Genomic DNA, 24,255 nt, shown 5'->3' with positions numbered 1-24,255 from the left:
TTTTCCACTGTGTTTTTATACTAATTATTTTTATTGGTGTTGATGTATTGTAGATAGAACGGTAATTATGTCCATAATTCAAATATAAACATTGTCAAATTATATTATTATTTTGTTTAATTATCATGGAATAATTTTTTGGCTCCTTTTTACATATTATACTGTATTTATATATATACACCATTGTGTGAGGTACAGTATATCCTGCTTGTTGCCTGCAGCGATGAGGATCTTAATTAAATGACGAAATAAAATAAAGCATTAGTTGCTTAAAGCTCTGTCTGCACTATCAAACTAGTTTGACAAAAAAAGTGTGATGTGCCCAAATATGGTAGTGATATACCCAAATATGCTAGTGACATGCCCAAATATGGTAGTGACATGCCCAAATATGCTAGTGACATGCCCAAATATGCTAGTGATATGACATCATGTCCATTTAACCGTGAATAAAATTGAATGTGAATGTGTAATTACAGTAGTTACATATTCATTTATTCAGATTTATTAACATACTGTAATTGTTATTTTGTTTAGTATGCTAATTTTGACTTTGACGCAATAACATGTAAACTTCTATCATTTTTATTACAATGTCAATTTATTGTTGTCAACTCTGACCATAATAATATTTTGGAATGTTAAAGATTGTTTATGATAAAGTATTGTTCCCTTAAAACATGAAATATAAAGATAAATGAATTAATTTAAACCTCAATAGGCCATTTTGTAGTTAAATGAAATTATTCATGTTTGTGTCAAAAAAGACTCGACAAAATAATTATTTATCTTATAAAAAAGACAAAGAATCCTGATTTCTTATTGGCAATGGGCTTCTGTTTACTTTTTTTTTCGATTAAGCTTTAAATAATGGATAGATAATTTTGTTTCGATCCATATTTGGTGAAAGTGAATAATTTATTATATGAGACATTAAAATGGCCTATTCAACAATTTTTTCCCCCTTTTTTTTTTTTAAGGGGGGACAATTATAATAGCTTAAAATGGTGTTACGTCAGACATAGTGTTAAGAAATGATTAGATCCCAACATCGTCAATTTTATTATGAGAAAAGAAAAAAATTAAAATAACAATATTCAGTGTTCATTTTAAAATTTCATTTCAGGCTGGCAGATTGGAGTTGAATCAAAGGTTAGGATTAGAGATCACATGTGCAATGTTTGTTCCTGTAGTGAACCAAGCGACAGGAGCCGCAGTGGCAATTGCTTGTGCATTTAACAAACTTAATAAAGAAAGGTAATAATGTGTTAGTCAGTATCAGACCTCCAGGTTTCCTATATCATCCTCCCGCCTCTTGCTAAAGCGTGGGTCCCACCAGCGACACAACCTAACCAGATTGGGGCTGCAGTAGCAATTGCTTGTGCATTTAACAAACTTAATAAAGAAAGGTAATAATGTGTTAGTCAGTATCAGACCTCCAGGTTTCCTATATCATCCTCCCGCCTCTTGCTAAAGCGTGGGTCCCACCAGCGACCCACTGTAACCAACAGGGGCTGCAGTAGCAATTGCTTGTGCATTTAACAAACTTAATAAAGAAAGGTAACAATGTGTTAAAAGTTTTCCAAATACTTTGTATCAGACCTCCAGATCAAAAGGTAATATGTGTTAATTAGATAGTTAATTTTAAAGAAGCTCAGACAAGTTTACTAACTGTATATTGAGTCATCTTCCAGCCTTCCGCTAAAGCGTGGGTCCCACCAGCGATGCTATGAAACATAAGAATATGCCCTTCCCATAATTCTGCTTGCCCCCCCCCCCCTGCTTTAAATCAAACTTGCTTCGTTTCTTGACTTAGTTCACCTCGTGTACTTGCACGTTGTTCTCAAGTCATGGACTTGAATCCATCAGTAGCCTCCAGATTTTAGAAAGACCACCACCACCTGTGCTTGATTATTTTTGTTAGATTTTGCAGTTCCTACATTTACAGCGTCATAGAGTCACAACATCGCAATCAGACCAGTTCAGAATTTTCATGAACTTGTTTCATTTATATAATATTGCAAAGACAATTGAATACATTTTATGTTGTATAATTATAACATACACTAATACTAAGCCAGAGATGGCCGATGGCAATCATGCCAGAGATATTTATCAACGCATCGAACAAGTTGAAAGCTGCAATGCTTGAGCTAATTCTTAATACAATTATGACATCATCATCAAAAATTAATTTCTGTAATTTTCTTGTATTATTTATTTATACGAATAACATACCGTGTGTGTAAGTTTTCAATTAACTTTGAACGGATGGATAGCTTTAGTTGGCTCAATGTCAAGCCTGTTGATGACGTCTTTCAGTTTATACAAATTTGAAGGAATTAAACTTTGTGTATTTCTATATTTGATACACATAAATCGATGTTGTATACATACAGTATATTGAATTGAAATATGTTTGATAATTGCACACCAATTGATGTTGTCTATGAATAATTTTACTAATTATGTCTTTTTATAACTAATATCACATACCAATCGATGTTCTTTATATTTACTGTATTTGTCTTTTTATATTTGATAGTTATATACCAATCAATGTTTTTTATGAATACTATAATATCTTTTTATATTCCATAGTTACAAACCAATCAATATTTGTTATGAATACAGTACTGTATTTATCTGTCTTTTTATATTTCATAGTTACAAACCAATCGATGTTTTGTATGAATTTACTAATTTCGGTCTTTCTATATTTGATAGTTACACACCATTTGATGATGACGTGATTAGGCAGTGTTTCAGATATACCATCCCAGTACTTACAAGTACACTAGCTTTACAGAAAGAACGAAAACTTAAACAAGAAACACAAGTAAGTACGAAAAAAGTCAACAATAAAGCAAAAAAAAGTCTTCATTCTAGACCTAATAGAGGATAACCATTTATGCTGCCTTTTATGAAAATAATATTTTCACACGTCCAATCAATGTTCTTTGAATACTGTATTTGTCTTTTTATATTTTATATTTGTCATTCGTCATGTAACAGCAATAAAATCGTATGGTGACGTCATTTGATTGGATTTTTAAGAACATTATTTTTATCAAAGACACCATAAATGGTTATCCTAGAGTTCATTCATCAATTCTTCACTTTCTTTCCATTCTTCACTTTACATCCTATCTGACGTCTTATAGAATCTATTGACTGATCCGAGTGAATATAAACTGTATCTATAATATAAAATAATTCTAATCATGGAGAAATACATCTCCATGATCTAATCATTTTGAGTAAAGCTGGGCTTTAAGTGTAGAAAAGCACAACAGAACAAATCATGCACATGACCATGAGTTCAACATCCTTTCCAAAGGACAAGACAATTGAATAATAACGCTAATGTTTTTTGACAGATCATAAATAAATATACATATTTTATAATACAGTTTGTTTTTGAGAATATTAATTTTAGAATTAGATTTCTCTAGAGGTATAAAAACATACACAATAATTCTCTAATTCATAAACATATCGTCACTGACTTCTCTTGAACTAAACGCATCTTGTCATGCACTTGTCCGATTACATGCTACGTCAAATTTAACGCTTTGATTATCATGAACATTGCTTGCTATTCTTAATTAGTTAACCTAACTTGTAGCTTGTTATAATTTTAAATTATTTAAACTTAATATACCATCATGTTTTATTCAGAATGATTTCAATATATAATTTAATATGTATGTACTTCCTATTCGCATGTTTAGGCTAACACTACTGTATTGTAACAAATAGTTAATCTTATGTCATCCTCCGGCCTCGGTTAGGGTCCCTAGTGTACATTAGGCCAAGGGCTGCTTTTTCTAATCAAAATAGCATAAATCCATTTCTACTTTAAAAGCAGTTTGCGCAATAATTTCTGCTTTCGAGTTTCAAATTAATTTATATTCATAAGTTGTATTTAGGTGTTGGATTTCAAGTGATATGTAAGCGCTCTTTTGCCCGTCATTAAGTTGCATTAGTGGTGTTCAATTTCTTTATATTGCTTGTCTAATAGCTTTCCGTCTATGCGTATGAAATGTTGACATCATACTTCTGCAGTATTTGTAAGCACCATGATTAAATGATGATCATATATATAGAGACAAAAATATTATACAGTATCATCTTTATTTATCTCTTCTTTATGGTTCTGCTGTAGGACCCAGTATATTAAACTGACTCACAAAAAGTAAAAATACAGCAACAACAACAACAAAAGAACGAAACTCATCTCCAACCCATCTTTTGTAAATATTGTCCAATTTTTAAACACTGTTTACACAATTAAACTAAATAAAGTGTGGTGTGCCTAAATATGGTTGTGCTATGATTTCATCGTGTCCGTATATGGACACATAACATTTTTTTGCCACATAAAGTTTGATAGTGTATAGACAGAGCTTTTGGTATAAATGTTTCCAACCAGATTCAGTTTTAGCATAATTATTAAAACGGACAAGATCTTGATAATTATAATATCACAGAAATAAATAATACATTTTTAAAATAATATGTTTTTTTACTGTTTCAGCTACTTGCTACACATTTGAAAATTACATAATTTTTTAGAAATGTGAATTCTAGATAGCAACTCCAATTTGATTATGTTGGTCAATTGAAACTGCCAACCAAATTGTTTCAGTTAACCATAACCATCACAATCAGTTTATTGATCTAATTCTGATTAGTGACATTACTCCTGAACATCTTTCATGTTTTTTATGGTAGTTTATTTTCTTTCTTCTTTTTTTTCAGTCGTTACTTCAAATAGCCAAGAATTTATTTACACACCTCGGTAAGTTATCATCTCAGGCAGGTGATTGGACAAGACATCCTCCGGAGTTGAGTAACATCACGGCCACACTTAACATGTTGGCCACATGCTCATTAGAGAGAGTAAAACAAAGCCTAGCTCAGGTAGAGAAGGACAACGAACTTACATATTCCAATAGCTACTTAGAGATTTTACAATCCCAAGCAAACTTAGCAAATAAACTAATGGGTGAATCAGAGCATAATTGTATCCATGTTGCTAGTAGGGGTCATCAACCATACCCATCTTATTTGACCTTTAATGATCTCCAGAAGATGAGGCAGGACCGTTTAAGTGGGTACCAGTCTGGGGTACATATGGATTTGGATAGTGTCATGAAAAGTAATGAAACGTCGCCTAGGGGTAGTGACGAGCAGTACCAAACCGCTTCCCCTGGGGAAGAAACTAGCAAATCCCCCACTACATTCCCAGAAGAAAGTAACATTAGGTACCCACCCAATTTATTAAGATTAGAAACGTCATATATGAGCCATGAGAGTAGCTCAAGCTTAGAGGTTCAGACCGGCGGGTCGACTCTGTCGTCCGACGATGCCGAGGCATTTGATACGGGAGAAGATGATTTATTTGACGATGAGAAAGAGATAGAAGATCCATCTTCACATAGTGTAGATCCAAGTCAGGCAGATACGTTCGCTAGGACACAGGAAAGTGTAGCTACTGTACGTAAGAGCCAGTTAGTTTCAAGGCCAGGTTGTGAGCAGTCAGCACCATTAGATTCAGATCTAGGTGAAAGGTTACTTAGAAGTCAGCAGAGCGTGCTCGATTTGAATTGGTCACCAAGAACTCTGAGTGTTCATTGCATCCTGCAAACGCCAACATGTGGTAACTTGGCTTCGTGTAGGTAGTACTTTTAGTACTTTAAGTTGCGTTCAATTAAGTTAGTGTTCTATTTTAATAGATTCCAGGGTGTTACTTTTACTAATATTTAGATTCCAGGTGTTAATAGCAAAACTATTTTTACATCCCAGGTGTTACTTATTACAATTGTTTACAATCCAGGTATTACTTTACTAATATTTAGATTTAAGGCGTTATACCTAATTACTGTTTACATCCCAGGTGTTACTTAATATAATTGTTTACAATCCAGCTGTTACTTTACTAATTTTTATATCGCAGGTGTTACTTAGTACAATTGTTTTCAATCCAGTTGCTACTTTTCTATTTTTTACATCCCAGGTGTTACTTAGTACAATTGTTTTCAATCTAGCTGCTATTTTATAATTTTTACATCCCAGGTGTTACTTTGTACAATTGTTTTAGAATACAGGTGTTGCAACTTGGCATTTGCTTTAGATTCCATATCATTGTAAATTCTGGCATTGAAACAGATTCCACCCTGTACTGTATCTCCATATATGGCAGTATGTATATATATATTATAGGCAAATTCTGCTTATAGCCTATATGACTGTATCACAGATTTTGCCTATAATACTGTACAAATAATAGTAGGCATCAGCTTCTGAAGTTTTCTTTTTTTTAAAATGTAAAACCTAGGTTTATAAATTCAAAACGTTTTGCTCAGTTTTTGTACACACAATTACAATAGTGTTTCCTTATTCATTTTGAATATTTTATTTTTTTCGGCTGTTGAAGTGTTTTTGTTCAAGTTCGTTTTTCTTTTATTAACGATGTATTAATATTCATTATCTTTCACACTGTTCATTATTAATTCATAATTGCTTGTTCGATTTTCACATTTATTTTGTTTTGATATTTGTAATTAAATTCCTACGAGATATGAATTAACAAGCATCATCGTCATCATCAATTTTCAGTAGACACTTCTTACGTATAATGGATTAATACGGACTTTACACAGCTATACTTACTGTTGTAATAAACACCTTTGCAGCTTTCCATACTTTCTCTTCAATCAACTTTTCCACATTTTTTTTTCTTAAGCTCTGTCTACACTATCAAACTAGTTTGACAAAAAAAAGTGTGATGTGCCCAAATATGGTAGTGATATGCCCATAGTAGTGGTATGACATCATGTCCATATATGGGCACATCACATTTTTTGTTGTGTTGTTTGATAGTGTGGACAGAGCTTTAATATCAGTCGCACAATAAAAATGTTATGTACAATACATTTAACCTATATACACTTGAATATATGCATGTTTATTATATTGTTAAATAAATTATTGAACAATGTATTTTTAAATTTTGAATTATTGACTTTTAATTTTTTAGATGACGACACAATGTTGCTACGGGAGATAATGCAAGAAGCTAGAAATCTCACACAAGCTGAAAGGTAAATTTCAATTTAGTCTCTAAAAAAAAACAATCTTCGTATATTAATTGATCGATTGTCTATTATTTCAGTTATCTGCAAAGTTTTTTTTTCCTATAGATAACCATCATAAGTTTGTATATTACAAACATAACGAAACAACTATGTATGTATGTAATTACGATCTAATTCATTGATTTTGATCCTTGATGAAATAATTTATCATGAAATTATCTCTTTATTGTAAATGTCAATATTGACTTGGTTATCATGTCTTGTACATAAGTTGCATACATACAATTGATCTTAAAATACATCTTTTCAGCATAGCTTTCTCTTGTGTGGCCAGAAAAATCATTTTTTCATAATTCCTTAAGCCCATAGTCTACACTATCAAACTTTATGTGAAAAGAAAACGTGATGTGCCTATATATGGACATGATGATGTCATATCACTACTATATTTGGGCATATCACTACCATATTTAGGCACATCAAACTAGTTTGATAGTGTAGTCAGAGCTTTGCTACAAGTTTTCAATGCATGAAAACTGTTAAATAACTACTTATATATGATTATTTTCTTGTGTTTAGATGTTCATTGTTCTTAGTTGAGAAGGACATGTTAGTCGCTAAGGTGTTTGATGGTAATGTCAAAGAAGAGTGTGCTGAGGTTCGTTTTCCAATCAACCAAGGAATTGCAGGCCATGTTGCAACAACAGGTGAACTTTATATATTTTATTTTTAAAAACCAGCAGGAACAATTGTCACAACTAAATTGAACGTAGATATGGCTACAGGAGAAGACAATTAAAAGTATACAGATGTATAATATTATCAACTAAATGTCTTTATTTCTTTGTCAGCCGTCTCAACAATGGTCACGTCTTCATGGACTTGGTCTTTGCCAATTACAATCCAGTCATACATAAACATGCACATAAAATGTGTATACAGTACATGGCTTAGTCTACTACAAATGATGGCTAGACTGTATAAGTATTGGTACCAATCATCAGCCCACCAATGGGTAGCACTATAAATAAACGTTTAACGTTGCGCAGTTGTCTACATTAGCATAGAAATACATATACACATGTGTATAATGTATTTCTATGCTAAGGTAGATAACAAACAAATAAAAAATATAGATATCGACATGATAACAAAAAGTGGATTTTGTGTTCGTTTTTTCAGGGAAAACGTTGAACATAAAAGATGCATATTCGCATCCATTATTTTACTCTGGAGTCGATAAGGAAACAGGTTTTAAAACCAAAAATATTCTTTGCTTTCCTATAATGGATAACTCGAATAGTAGCTCAAGTAAGTGTCATTCATTTTGGTTGTTTATTTGACCCAAGTTCACACAAAATGTACTAAATACATTTTGGAACACTTGTTGTCTGGTTGGAGTTACTAAAATGAACAAACAGAAATGTACTGGACCAACTGGAGATTGAGAGAACCATAAACAAAAAATAGAGAATGAATGAATGATGATGATAATGACAAAGATCAGATGGGATAGAAATTCATATTTTCTAGTCTAGACCAAGGGATTCAAAGATTCGATAATAATGTTGTGGGTTAATGTCATTGATAAAATGTTTTGGATTTCTGATACAGGTTTATTAATTTACTGTGTGTCATACACTGTGTCAGACTCTACATGTCTTTAGTCAGGGATGTACAATAGCTTTTTGCGAGCACCTTTAAGTTTAGTTTTTTCAGCTGAATTGGTTGATTTTGCCATTAAATCTTCTTCGTTTTCCCACTTTCTTTTTAATGTAATGTTCTCATTCTTAATTATTTTTTTTTACATTTTGGTTAAATATTGATAACAATTTTATATTGTAACACTTGTTGAATTTACTCCTATATGTATTTAATTTGTTTGCAGAGGTGATAGGTATTGCCGAACTATGTAACAAAATTGACGGTAATTTTTTTTCAATATTTTTTCTTTCTAATCCAATGTAATAATGTAGGACTACCTTATCCATTATTTCACCACTTGGAAAGTGTATTAACAGCTGTTCGAAAGAATTTTACTGCGTAATATTAATAATAGCTAATAAAATAATATTTAAATTATGAGTACTCCTGTCCATTCCTTTTCCATGTGTAAAATGTTATCTCAATCCATTATACGGTTTTAAAACCTTTTAATCTATGAATTATATTGAAGCCATGTTTACAGTATATCATTTATTATACTTGGGAGTCCTTCAATATAATAATCATTATGGTTATGTTTTCCTTGCAGGATTATATTTTACTAAGCACGATGAAGAGGTAGCCAGTGCCTTTTCTGTCTACTGCGGCATTAGTATCGTTCATGTAAGTATGCAATAATATCAAGATGTGACATTGTCATCATTAACTCTCTAATAATCTTTGTCATGATCTTTTTGATTAAGAACAAAACTGTTTTTCTTTATAGAGTTTGCTCTACACGAGAATGAAAGATGCTCAGTACCGTAGTAAGCTATCTAATGAGCTTATGATGTACCACATGAAGGTCAGTTTTACAATTATTTTATACACCACCTCCTTTAAAGCTTCATCTACACTATCAAACTTTATGTATGAAAAAAAATGTGATGTTCCTGTACTGTATATAGATATTATGATGTCATATCACTACCATTATTTGGGCACATCACACTTTTTTTGTCAAGTTTGATAGTGTAAATAGATCTTTAGATAACCCTATTCACAAGACACTCTCCCATGACATGAACAAGGAGAAATATATGTTTCAGCACTACAATTAAGCCCTATTAAAGCAACACCTCTATTAAAGGGACACTTTTTTAGTTCTACTGTATTCAAATGGACACAAAGTTATTTCATAAACATGGATATGACATTTAGATTTATGATACGTTTATTTACTATGCACTAGTGCCCATCAACAGTTATTATTATGTTATGTTTTTGTTTTTTTTAAATAAGTAACAGATTTCTTTTTTCCTTGTTCTTGCGTAACTTAGAGAAGCGAGGGAGGGGTAATAATCTCTGTGCTTTTCCTTCTTACATACTTGTACAGCACACAGTAAAAGCACAACTTTTTCTTCTCAATTTTAATAACTAATTTTATATGTTTCTACATTTTAATGTGTTTTTTACCTGTAAATGATCAAACAAGTGCTGCTGTAAGTAATTCTTAAGCTCTGTCTACACTATCAAACTGACAAAAAAAGTGTGATTTGCCTAAATATGGTAGTGATATGCCCAAATATGGTAGTAAAATGACATCGTCATGTCCATATATGGGCTCATCACATTTTTTTGTGAATCAAGTATGTATCTAGTATTTACCTACCTGATTAATACATGCGTGTCACTTCTGCTTTCTCGACTAAGCACTTTATTCCACTAAATTAAAAATTCTTTTGTGCATTTCACAAGCAATGTCTTTATACCTGTCAAATCCCTTATTTGACAGCAGTATTTAAATTCTTGCACTTGTTTGATCATATCTTACAGTACTTTCAAAGTATATTGGCGATTTCTCTACTTATTTCATCTCTCAAAGTTGTGTCATGTGGTTTAGCGTGACGTGGGTCAGTGGGTTGTTTAATGCAGTTGTTATTGCTTGTTTATAATCTATTTATCTTTTTCTAAATTGTTTTCAGAATTTTGTTAAATATTGGTGAATTGTCAAAACATTCTAAAATTTGTTGTGTGCAATTTAAAATTAGTTTTATATCAGTGACATTCATCATCCCGATGGTGCACCACATCAAATTAGTTGAGCTGTAGCTTGGTAGTTAACATGCTTGCTTTCCAATCCCAGGGTCCAGGGTTCAATCCTGACCTAGTTCCAGGGTTCAATCCTGACCTAGTTCCAGGGTTGTATAACTCACAACACTTTCTCCCTTAGCCTCAAATAAGACTTATTATAAGCATGATAAATTATAAATTAGTTTGTCCATCCTGTAATTGGCGAGGTGCTTAAAACAAATTTATTCATAAATTTATAAAAATGAATACCTTAAAAGTTGAGTTCATCAAAATACAAACAATTCATTCAATATACATACAGAATTATCCATAAAATTAAATTGTGAAAAAAAAAATGCCATTAAAATTCTTAATTTAAAATATTTTTACAAGCAGCTGTTTTACCGTCTATTATTATGGAAACATATTTTTACATTTTCAATACTTTTCAATATTTTTATTTACATTTATATTATTGTGAATATTCATTTTTATTATATATTTTTTTATCATTATTTTATATGGCATTATTATGCATTATTTTGTTAATAATTATGGATGTCATTACTTTGTTATCATGTTTAAAAAAAGAAGAAAAAAAGAAAAAAATATTATTATACTTCCAAATTTGAGTATTTCAACAATTGCTTAGGTTTTATGTACTTTATATTTAATCTTGTTTTTATATCATTCAATTTATTTGTTTGCTTTAACTTGGTATGCTTTATTGTAGCTATTTGTTATGCTTTGTTTTGTAATTAAAAAAAAATAAACAGTAATTTATTAACAAAAACATGCAATAATTTGAAATAAATGCAAATTAATTTTATAAAATCTGTTGTTTTTGTATTTCAGGTTACTGATGAAGACACAGTGTTTGAAAGTGATGAAATAAGACCAATATTGGAATATGATCCTCTTATAACTAATATGACATACTCACCACGAGGAATTGCTGATTATGATACTATCATGGTAAGAGTCCCATGTATAGTAATACACCATGGCTGGATTGCTACGATATGGTTTAAATTCCCGAATCAATCATGACTTTACATAACAAAAGGCCTAAAGCTCTGTCTACACTATCAAACTAGTTTGACAAAAAAAGTGTGATGTGTCCAAATATAGTAGTAATATACCCAAATATGGTAGTGATATGACATCATCATGTCACATAAAGTTTGATAGTGTGGACAGAGCTTTAGACCAATTTGTAAACAGCTTGTCCACAGCTGATTTGATCATACAGTATGACTGAAAGCATAACGTAAACACTAGGCTTCGCCAGCTATATTGGTGATCAATAGGGCCTAATGTTGCCTAAGGACAGCATTAATGAAAAACAAACAGGGTCGGTGGGATAAAGAACTGCTGACTGTTGTCTGTCAGGCTTGGATGACATAATAAATATCTTTTGTTAGGCCTAATTGTTAAGAACACTGGTCTATAGTTAATTTTGATAGTAGATATTCACCTTAAGTATGCATTATTTCCAAAACAAAAGATTTGATTAATTGAATTGAAATATTTTATTTATACTGGGCAACTTCTTCAATCAAAGACTGATCTCCCAGAGTGCCCAGTTATGATCAATGACTGTGATGTACCAGTATACCAGGGTAACCCCACCCTACTGTACAAGGTTCTGTAAAGTGCACATGAGCTAGATGATTACACTGGATCTACGGTTTATATCCTTATCCAAGAGACTACCAACAGAACTATGGAGCGAGTGAGCCTCGAACCCTTACCGATAATATGGCTACGTAATTACGGTTCCACTGTCTTAACCACTCAGCCACTCATTATTATTATGTAATTGGTTGTTATATATTCGTTCTTTAGGTATGTCTGAGTATGTTTGACGATATGGGTCTGCTGAATAGCTACAGGATAGACAAGAAGACGCTGACCAACTTCTTTCTGATGGTGAAGAAGGGTTATCGTGACCCTCCTTACCACAACTGGTACCATGCATTTACTGTAGGACACTTCTGTTATTTACTCTACAAAAATATCAACAATTTAAATGCTCTCAGGTAATTTACTCTACTTGTTTAAAGTTAAATTAAATCATACTTTGAATAGATTATTTTGTAATTTTAATAATGTTAATCACTTCCTTAGAAAAAAACCCATTTTTTTCAGGTAAATAATTTTTTTTTTTCTATCCAATTTTTGGTCAAAGTGAATAACTATATATGAACATCAAAATGGCACATTCAAAAAGAAAATTGAAAAAAAATATATATTTTTTCAGGGGGACAATATATAAAAGTTTACATACAGACTTCCAATCAATGAAGTACACATCATTACAATAGATCCAATATATCTATCTCCTTCAGGCAACTTCAATTGAGAATTTTAGAGCATTAAAACCTCAACCTTTTTACTTGTATTTTTCTTAATTCTTTGGTGTTTTATTTTATTGTTAAACCCATTGAGGCCTAGTCTAATTATTATTGCTATTCATGTTATCATTTCGTTTCTGTTTTCTAGGGAAATTGAAATATTAGCGTTATTTGTTGCTTGTCTTTGTCATGACCTTGACCACCGAGGCACTAATAACAGCTTTCAAGTCCATTCTGTAAGTTTACTGTTATTAATTTGTTATTTCTAAAGAATCCACTAATAAAATATACAATACTTTATAAATAAAATGATTTTCTTTTAATTATCAGGATTCAGTGCTTGCTGCCCTCTATAGTTCAGAAGGCTCAGTGATGGAGGTATATCATTAATTTAATTAAATAAATTTAAGTCAAAATCAAAAGATCCATAATAACCGTATACTGTACCTATACTTTCTAAACCAATCTAGTTATTAGAGATGCAGTAGGTTTTGTGCTTTTTTTAAGGGTTGTGTGGGTATGAGGGGGAGGGGGAGTAGAGAGAATATTTTTCATAGAAAGTAGAGTAGGAAAAAAAAAAGGAAGTCGCAATTAACTGCTTAAAGCTCTGTACAATATCTAGTTTGACAAAAAAAGTGTGATGTGCCCAAATATGGTATTGATATGACATCATCATGTCCATATATGGGCACATCACATTTTTGTTGTCACATAAAGTTTGATAGTGTAGATTGAGCTTTAAAATCGATTAATTTGTTCATTTTGTTTTATCTCAATACAGAGGCATCACTTTGCCCAAGCAATGTGCATTTTAAATACAGAAGGTTGCAATATTTTTGAAACACTATCACGACAGGTAAGATTTTGTCGATTTCCAGTGTAAATTGTCATTGTATAGTAAATATTAATACTACATTATACCACTAATATTCCATATACCGTATGGACTTGATGGTGTCGTATCACTTCCATATTTGTGCATATCACTTCCATATTTGGCCACATCACATTTTCTTGTCACATAAAGTTTGATAGTGTAGACAAAGCTTTAAATATTTAAAATTGTTTGATTTGAAGGATTACCAAGAGGTACTTGATCTGATGCAAGACATTATACTGGCCACAGACTTAGCTCATCATTTACGAATCATCAAAGACTTGAAGAAAATGGCAAAAGGTAATATAGAACCATAATATAATACCAACAGTACACTATGTACATATTCTCCATGACATGTTGTCTGATGATGGAGCTGATGATGGTGCAGCCACAAATAAACCCTTTGAACTCCGGAGCTCAGCATCCTGCTGTTAGATTGCCTTGGTAATAGCCAGGGGTTTGAACAAATGTCAGTTTTTTCTAAAGGGCCTCTTTCAAACCAGAGACCAGCAGTGGAACTGATAGTGAATAGACCTAACTAGCCTAGCTCATAACAATTTTTTCTATTTTTGTTTTAACTTATTTGTTGTATTGCAGAGGGGTACAAAAAGGAGGATCCACGCTGTAGGAAGTTGCTGCTATGTTTACTGATGACAAGCTGTGATTTATCTGATCAGACAAAAGGCTGGAAGACAACTAAGAAAATTGCAGTAAGTATTCATAATTTAACAATTTAAATATATTCTTATTTATCATCCAGTTGAGGAAATTCGGACCACCCACAGCAGTCACAGTGCCGCACTAATACCATGATCACATCGGGAGACAATTTGCTATTCTTTATCATACACATGTATGTTGTATGTACAGGGGACCAACAGCTGTATGTCCCATCCAAAGATAAGGCAATGAGGGTAATGTATCTTCGCCAAAGATACAGGCCATAATATGGCACAGACAGGTCTCAAACTCATGCCTCTTACCATACCATATAAAATTAAGCCTAACCAAAACATTTATGTGTGAATGGACAAACATAGTATTTTCAATCTGTATTTTTGTGATTTGTAGGAGCTGATCTACAGAGAGTTTTTCACACAAGGTGACCTTGAGAAGGCAATAGGTATCCCGCCACTAGAGATGTATGACCGAGAAAAGGCTTTCATTCCTGAACTTCAACTAAATTTCCTTCAACACATAGCACGACCGGTGTATCAGTAAGTTTTTGTATACTGCATGTATATTTAGGCAAATTGCTAAGGATAACCATAAGTGACTTCATTCACTATCATTCTTAAAAGTGGCAATCCTGACACATACACATGATGCTCTACATCAACAAAGTCTTAGTACAAGTCTTTGGGAGTGGCATTGTAATTTGTCATTAGAAAAAAATCCTGACATATGATATGACAGGATTTGAACCCTGGATTCTTGGATTGGTAGCCAAGCATCATAACCACCAAGCCACAGCTCCCACTCAATCAAAGTTATATCTCTGAGTTGATTTTGACAGTGCACACTTTTTGTATGTATCAATGAAAGTAATAAATATAATACCAGAGAAAGGAATACTGAATGTTTAAGTTAAATGGGAGAATATTTTGTTGAAATTGTCTGTTATTTTTTATTAAACCATAGCCACCATTGGTCAAATTTTCTTGCGTTTGGTGACACTTTTGTAAATTGGTAAATACTGTCTGAAAATGATGGAATTTCTTTGTTTGGAGTTAGCCTTGTTTGATTTTGTTGTTTTAAAAAGTTATTATTTCGAATCCATACATCATACATAAAAAGAGCTTGATACATAAATAACAGTCAAAAGATAAAACATCATGAAAAAACAAAGGAGAAACATGAAGATGAAGTAGATTCAGGACAACCGAAATAACATAACAATTGTTGAAATATTGCAACAATGAGATGCCTTAGCTTGAGTATTCTATGTTCTAAATCACCATTGCTAATGTCCACTCCCAGTACAGCACTAATTTCAACAATGAGGTGCCTTAGCTTGAGTATTCTAATTTCTAAATCATCATTGCTAATGTCCACTCCCAGTACAGCACTAATATTTCTCAATAATATCATTGCTTATTTCAGAAAGCTACAGATTCATTGATAGAATAGAATAGAGTGTAATAACATAAAAAGAAACAATAGCGCATTAAATACTTAACTTAACTGAACCTATTGTCCACATTGAAGGTGCTACGTCTGGGCTTTTAGAATAATTTTGTTCTATACTTCTAGTCTGTAACTGATCTCACCTCTTTTTTAAAACACCAGACACCTTTTTTGTATTCTCTGTGTCTCCTGAAATTTATACATAATGAATGGACAAATATATACAGTATACATTATATATTTGCAAAGAAATAAGTGCTGCATAGGCAGGATCATGTATAAAAATAAAACAGACAAATTTCTTTCTTTTCTGCCTCAAAATAAAATATTTATTATACGAGTACTTTCAACCATAGGTACTGATAGAATATTGGTAAAAAATGAGTACATAGAAAAAGGGTACACTAGAAAACAAAGAAGTCTATTATGGGCTCGTATAATAAATATTTTATTTTGAGGCAGAAACAAGAAATTTGTCTGTTTTATTTATATTTGCATTTCTACTAGCATAATTTTTTCATTTTCATCATTGATGTTAATTTATTCTTTGATTCTAAATTTATTGAGATGAGTTGTTTGTTGGTAGATACCAATACCAGTGTACTGGGTTAAAATCATCTCTAATGTCATACTATTTTTTTCCCTGAGTGAGTGAAATGGCTGAGTGGTTAAGGCAGGGGCACCACCTACTTTAACTGAAGAGCAATATCTAAATAACTAATAGACATAAATAATAATACTGTAGGCCTAGTGTGTATGACTTGAGCTCTGTCTACACACTCAAACTTTATATGACAAAAACATGTGATGTGCCCATATATGGATAGGATGATGTCATATCACTACCATATTTAGGCATATCAGTACCATATTTCATAGTGTAGACAGAGCTTAAGTGTATTTGTGTTTGCTTTCATATAGTAAGTAGATTTTTAGAAAGAAAATAACAATTTTCTCTTACTGTTTGAACATTTTTTTTTATTTTATAGGATTCTTGCGGATATTTTCCCAGAGGCACAAATTCTGTTAAACACGGTTGATGGAAATCGTGGCATGTGGATCAAACTCCGTGACGAGAGTAAACAAAGACGACTCAGCAGTACAAACTCTCTCGACTTCTTTGATATGCAATTCCACAGTGAATCGCCAGCTCTGTTGGAAGATAGAAATGGAGAGCAAACCATCAAAGAAGAATGAAAAATACAAATAAGGAAAAACTTTTTTCTGAACAAGGGAGAATGAATGTATTTAATAGTGCAAAAAGAGAAAATGAATGAAAAAAGCTGTTGTGTCAAAAAGTCTATTCACAAAATGTATCCATTGTCAAATCAGTACAGAAGGAGATTAAAGTTGTTACATGGGAATTCTAGACATTTCTTTAGTTACACTCCTCCCCTCCTTTTTTTTTTAACATTTAAAATTCACCATTACTCTGTAATACATACTGTATACACATATATGCCTATATTCTGCCTGCATATACCTACATAAAAAGCCTTTATCATGTTTCGGAGAAGTTGGACTTCCCGAAAAGTTCACAAACTATAGAGGAACGAGCGTTAGGGAGAAGTTTTTTGACATTACGAAGAAATTTTCCTGGTCCCTAATTTTCGTCTGTACTCAAAGCAAACTTGACAGTTAACATGTTTGCTTTAAATCCTAAAGCTCTGTCTACACTATCAAACTTTATTTGACAAAAAAAATGTGATGTGTCCTTAGATGGACATCATGCTGTCATATCAATACCACAGAGATTAAGGTTCAGGGTTCAATCCTGCTTTCTGCTCTGTCTACACTATCAAACTTTATTTGACAAAAAAAATGTGATGTGTCTTTAAATGGACATGATGCTGTCATCAATACCACAGAGCTTAAAGTTCAGGGTTCAATCCTGCTTTCTGCTAGAGTTGTACCTATTGCAACGCATGAGTGGTTTCTAAGAATACACAGATGTTACTCATGTTCTGGTTAGTTTTGTGAGGCATTTAAATGCAACCAACAGCCCCTGATTGCTTTTTGTTACGAATGACGTCAGGTGCTTTAACCTTTGTAAATATCTGGCACTGTATAAATGTTTATAAAATGAATATAAAAGTTCAAAAAACTGTCTATCGCCTCACGTTCTGTAAATTTACCGAGAAAAAAAATATTGTAAATTTAGATAAAAATACTTTAAAAAAGAAGTTTATCAACATAGGATATATAGTGAATATGATGTTTGTAATAGGGTTTTGTTTGTATTTATTTAGAATCCAGAATTATATATTGTTGATAGTGATGATGGTATTGTAAGGCTATAATTCAATTACATAAATATCATATCAATTCCTCAGGAAACATGTGCATTAAAAACAAATTATTAATTGAAATTAATATATTGAATTTTCAGATGAAAAAGTAGAACATACAGAAAGGAATGATGCACTATTATGTTTAGCTACTAAAATGAACAATGATGTTACCTTTATTCCCCACGCCATCCCATTAGCTAAGGAGTAAAAAAGCATTAAAATAGGCTGGGCGCCTTTACTACTACCTCCTTGCACATATCATAAAGCCATATTTTAATTTTATAAACAGTAATTACATGCATGTAAAAAGGTGACAAAAAGATGTAGGAGCATTTACTATTTTATTTTACTACAGCCTTTTCATGATCTAACACTATACATAATAATCTCTATCTCAAGTTTCCCCTAAATTGGGGTATCCCCTGAATAGGAGTTGGCTGTAGTGTTCAAAATATATATAACCCATCATGGGAAAGTGTCCCCTGAATAGAGGTGTCACAGAAGAGAGATGTCCCCTGAATAGAGGGCAGGGATTATACTGTATCATAAAACATAGGTTGTTGCAGTTAAAAAATCAATTACTGCAGTAACTGCAAGTATAATAATTTTTTCTAAAATAACTCACAATTATAAAATATATTTAATAATAATAATAAAATCTAATAGTATTATGAACATTTTTTTTAGTATTTTTTATTTTCATACTAATATTAATTCAATACAATTTTTTAAATAACAAAATCTACATATCTATTCAAATATATTATTAGTAATATTAAAATTTGAATTTTAATTTATGAATAATTAAGATTTATAAATTATTAATAAACTTCTATATAATATTTTACGTTTTACCACGTTTTAGTATATTTTAATTTGTTTCAATACAATTGTTTATAAATCGAATCTATTTACCGTAATGCAACTTTATTGTTTGCTAAATCTGCAACTTGTATATGAAATATTATTTATGTTATATATATTTATTAGAATTCATAGAAGGTATATATATTATTTATGTTCATTTTTCTAGAATTATTACCACATTTTTATACATACTGTATATTATTTTTATTTTAATAGTGTATAGTTTTATATTACTTTTGTATATAATGTATTAATTTTCATTTCAAATCCAACTATGGTTTGTATCCAGTCTCTTTATCTCTTTTTCCTTATTTTGTAATTCAACTAATTATTTAAAAATATTCAAATCTATTTTAGAAAAACAAATTTAATGAGATAATTTCAACTTGTTGCAAAACAAAACTTTACACTTAAAATTACGTTGTTGACCAAACCAAATGTAGTCGCCATTCGAAACAATTTAATGTGTTTATTATACTTGACTTTATGATCATAAAATATGTAAAATTTTGTTTTATTTGCACAAAAAATTCCAACAAAGTTTCCCTACCAACGATGTTTGACAAAATTATACATACAATTCAATCTAAAACCTAAAGAATTGAGATTTAAAAAATCCGCCCACACCCACCTATAAAATAACTAACATGAGACATAACAATGTATATAAAGTTTAAATATATTAATCAAGTATTTCATTTACTCGATATGACCAATCGGATTATCTTTGCATTTAAAATATGAAATACGGTATACAGAAGCCTAATCAGTATTCACAGTTTGTTTGTAACAGGGAAGAGTGAAATAAGAATGTAATTTCACTCTTACCTGATTGGAATAAGAATGTAATTTCACTCTTACCTGATTGAAATAAGAATTTAATTTCACTCTTACCTGATTGAAATAAGAATTTAATTTCACTCTTATCGATTGAAATAAGAATGTAATTTCACTCTTACCTGATTGAAATAAGAATGTAATTTCACTCTTACCTGATTGAAATAAGAATGTAATTTCACTCTTACCTGATTGAAATAAGAATTTAATTTCACTCTTACCTGATTGAAATAAGAATGTAATTTCACTCTTACCTGATTGAAATAAGAATGTCATTTCACTCTTACCTGATTGAAATAAGAATGTCATTTCACTCTTACCTGATTTATAATATATTTGTTTTGACTAAAATGCTAAAATGTTCACATTTTTTCATGGTTTCCATTCTGATACATGTAATAGTATTATTTGGAGACATATTGTACAATGTATGTACAATAATTCGAAGTGTTTGCCAATGCAACTTATATGTTAAATAGTTGTGATCTTACTATAGAATCTATTCTTGAAAAAAGGGTAAATATTTTGAAGTTGAGTAAGGTATGCTTGTGATTAAATTCACCTGAAAATATCAGGTTATTAGTTTTTGATTAAATTAAATTAAATATTTGATTATCTTGTTACAGAAAATAATTGAAACTAGTTAGAAATTAGAATTTTTGTAGGTTTGTTTCAGATCTTATTCGATTGAATGATAAATTATAGATATCAAAGGGATGTACGTGAATGGTATAGTGCCACCCTCACGGTTGTGTTGGACCGAATATAAGCCCATGTGCTCGCTATTATGTACATCACCGAAAACGATCGCGTTGTGGTCGTATTCCTCTTTTTTGAATAATCGTTGTTTTATACTTAAAATGGGTTTATTGTCGAAAATAAACTTGTACTCGAAAATGGGCTTATGATCGAATTTAGACTCGCAGGTAAGCTCACACAGTACTTAAACACTAGTTTTACTTGACGACAGTCTTAGACAGTACTCGAGTGCGAGCTGATACTCGAACATGGGCTTATATTCAGTCCTATACACTATTAATTCTAGTTTAAGTGTTGGTGTTAGTTACCTGTTCAGCATTGAATTTGTACTGTATACCTTGACTTTAGCATTATGTTTAGGTGGTTGTTATGGTGACAACATCACATGACTAATGTTGTAGCCATTTTCTCCATTGATGTGATCGATCGTCACAATAGTTGATATTATTGCAATAATTAAATTTTAGATACAAATACTGAAAGTTGTTTTTACGTATATTTTGTACCGACTATATTTTTCTTCTCAAAAAAAAATACTGGCGTATTATATATATTATAACAATTGGAGTGGAGCTGTAACTTGATGGTTATCATGCTTGCAATGCCTTCCAATCCCAGGGTCCAGGGTCCAATCCTGATCTGGTGCCAGGGTTCAATACTGACCTAGTGCCAGGGTTGTAACTCACGACTCTTTCAACTCCATTCCCTAAGCCCCAATTGAGCATGATAAATTACAAAATTGGCGATAAAAATGACCGATACCGAGTGTTGGGTGGCCGGACATAAATGGAAAGAAAGAATTATAACAACCCGTATATGTGTGGTTTAAATACATGATGTAATAGCATTGTGATACTACTATTTCAAAGAGCTTACTTACCAGTGTACAGAAAAATGTTATATTTTAAAATTAGTTATCGTCAATTAAATTGGCTGTACAAATGGAAGAGAAGTTTGATTCAGTTTATGCTGCAGTTGCATAGGAAAAAAACTTGGCTAGAGGGAGAGAGGACTTTTAATACTGATGGACCTAGGCTCTGACATTTCCGTTACATATCAAACTCGACATCTTTGGACAGTTTTAAGTCACTTCTAAAGCTCTGTCTGTGATGTGCCCGTATATGGACACGATGACGTCATATCACTATCATATTTGGGCACATCACACTTTTTTGTCAAACTAGTTTGATTGTGTAGACAGAGTATGAAAACTCCTTGTTCTGAACGATAGATTGATATTTTGCGTTGGCGGCCGAGCGTAACCATTCACACCATTCCAATTACAAGACTGCCCGTTGAAAGCAGCCTCTGATTGGTCAAAAGTTTGTATGCGCAGAGTTCGCACATGCGTCATCGAGCGGTTGGAGAATCGTGTGATTACATGATTGTACAGACACACGTGTGAATAGACCCTAATAATACCTCAAATTAATTTGCTATATACAGATTAGCCTAAAAAGGAGCGGGTATATGCATGACGTATATAATTTACACGCATGTATACAAAAAGTAAAGCTCTGTCTATAAAACTAGTTCGACAAAAAAAGTGGGATGTACCCAAATATGGTAGTGATATTCCCAAATGTTGGTAGTGATATGACATCATCATGTCCATTATGGGCACCGTCACATTTGTCACATAAAGTTTGATAGTGTGGACAGACCTTAAGACATGGTAGTTAACTTTTACCACAGTTTATTTCAGAAGGTTCGATCACGAACGTTTTCGACCATGGGTCTTTCTCAAGCAATCCGTCATATTATCTCCATGTATGCTGCTGCTATAAATCGTCTGAGTCAATAAGATATTTATAGGCTGCAATCGGCCTATTTTACTATTATATGAACATAAATTGAATTTCATCGCAATTCCATGACGAGATAGGCATAAAGGCCCATTCACACTAGGACAATAACGATCGACGATAAATAGACAAATGTGTATTTTTCATACATAAAACAAAAGAAATATAGGGCCTAAAAACTTTTCATTCTAGAACTATAGAATAACCATCAACGATATTATTGTTTTTATTTATCATGACGTCATTTGATTGGAATTTTAAAAATATTATTTTTATAAAAGACAGCATAAATGATTATCCTATAGTTCAAAAACGAAAACCTTTTCTAATTTCTTTTGTTTTATGTAAAAAAAATGCATGTTTATAATATATTTATCGTCCATCGTTATCGTCCTAGTGTAAATGGGCCTTAAGAGTGCTCAAATTCCGATACTCAGACAGATATAAAGAATATTAAAAACAGTAAGTATAGGAGGCCTAAGTTGGCTAGAATAATCATTAGATATTCAGTTAGGCATAATTATTTATTGAAATGCATATGCGAGTCAATCCTATATTCTTGCTGGTAAAATAATAATATCTTTATTTTTAAACGGAGGCTCGCGCTCACAACAAAATATTCTTCCGCGAGGCCGTATGAAAGAAATACAACTACAGTATCAGAATTATCAAACTGATGAACAAACAAACAAAATTATACATTGAAAGGAGAAAAAGTATATAAATGTATATTAATGGATTAACAGATTTAAAGTTATTAGATACAATTAAAACAGAAAAATTAACAATTATAAAACTCATTACAACAAAACAGGCTTAAATTAAGAAGAAATAGGCCTATCGAACTTTTGAAATTGCTTTTTTGTGTTATCAATATCAATATCGTTCCAAATTTTGCCTCCACGGTAAGAAAAACTTTTCTTTTTATATTCTGTGCTTTACTAGACACAGGTCATTTTGAGATCTGGCATCATATGAGAATTTTCTTTCGTAAATGTATTATGATAGATATTAAGTCGGAGTTAATACATTTTCGTTGTAGGTAAGTTTACATTCAAGATTATTTCATTTAAGTTCTATATATATATATTTGGGGCGACTTTTTCTCATTCTCACAGATTTCCTCATCTTTATCGTTTCAAATTAATTAAATAAATTTCAGTATATTACCGGGCGGTTTAGAATTAATGTTCTTTGCCTGATTTGTTTATATATATATATATATATATATCAATTATAAAATGCATATAATGTAGCTTGTTCATAATGTGAGTTCTCATATCGATAGACAGCTTTAAAAAATATTTTACCATAGAGGCAACATTCCACCAATGGGTAATTGTTAGAATGTGAATATCTAGCAAGGTGTTGCGGGTAATAATAATGGAAACGTCTGAAAAAACGAAGGAAGCAAAATTATTTCCGTAGCCTACAGTTAATTCTGTACAATTCATTGAATGTACTAATTACTTAATTTTACATATTTGAAATTAACATAAATATATCGTACCT

At 31.6% G+C, this 24,255-nt stretch overlaps 2 protein-coding genes across 3 annotated transcripts in view; one reads left to right on the top strand and one right to left on the bottom strand.

The window, feature by feature from the left end:
- The window catches only part of LOC144842764 (cGMP-dependent 3',5'-cyclic phosphodiesterase-like), a 72,723-nt gene extending 53,502 nt beyond the window's left edge, over positions 1-19,221 (top strand). Inside the window, exons 11-29 of one of the 2 annotated variants that reach the window (XM_078699293.1) lie at positions 1,127-1,257; positions 2,728-2,839; positions 4,765-4,804; positions 7,046-7,109; positions 7,683-7,810; positions 8,286-8,414; positions 8,992-9,030; positions 9,358-9,431; positions 9,535-9,612; positions 10,088-10,102; positions 11,676-11,795; positions 12,669-12,862; positions 13,326-13,413; positions 13,508-13,555; positions 13,959-14,033; positions 14,255-14,354; positions 14,655-14,767; positions 15,129-15,274; positions 17,174-19,221. In XM_078699293.1, the coding sequence (XP_078555419.1) occupies positions 1,127-1,257; positions 2,728-2,839; positions 4,765-4,804; positions 7,046-7,109; positions 7,683-7,810; positions 8,286-8,414; positions 8,992-9,030; positions 9,358-9,431; positions 9,535-9,612; positions 10,088-10,102; positions 11,676-11,795; positions 12,669-12,862; positions 13,326-13,413; positions 13,508-13,555; positions 13,959-14,033; positions 14,255-14,354; positions 14,655-14,767; positions 15,129-15,274; positions 17,174-17,381 (1,902 nt within the window). In that variant the 3' untranslated portion in view covers positions 17,382-19,221. The remainder of the gene's footprint in view (positions 1-1,126; positions 1,258-2,727; positions 2,840-4,764; positions 4,805-7,045; positions 7,110-7,682; positions 7,811-8,285; positions 8,415-8,991; positions 9,031-9,357; positions 9,432-9,534; positions 9,613-10,087; positions 10,103-11,675; positions 11,796-12,668; positions 12,863-13,325; positions 13,414-13,507; positions 13,556-13,958; positions 14,034-14,254; positions 14,355-14,654; positions 14,768-15,128; positions 15,275-17,173) is intronic. The other variant, XM_078699294.1, reaches the window with a different exon arrangement.
- Positions 1-24,255, bottom strand: part of LOC144842811 (ragulator complex protein LAMTOR1-like) — a 131,866-nt gene that overhangs the window by 83,175 nt on the left and 24,436 nt on the right. The window lies entirely within an intron of this gene.

This window comes from Antedon bifida, chromosome 5, assembly GCF_963402885.1.
Source record: "Antedon bifida chromosome 5, ecAntBifi1.1, whole genome shotgun sequence".
Taxonomy (NCBI): Eukaryota; Metazoa; Echinodermata; class Crinoidea; order Comatulida; family Antedonidae; genus Antedon; species Antedon bifida.
This window is presented reverse-complemented; position numbering and strand designations above follow the sequence as displayed.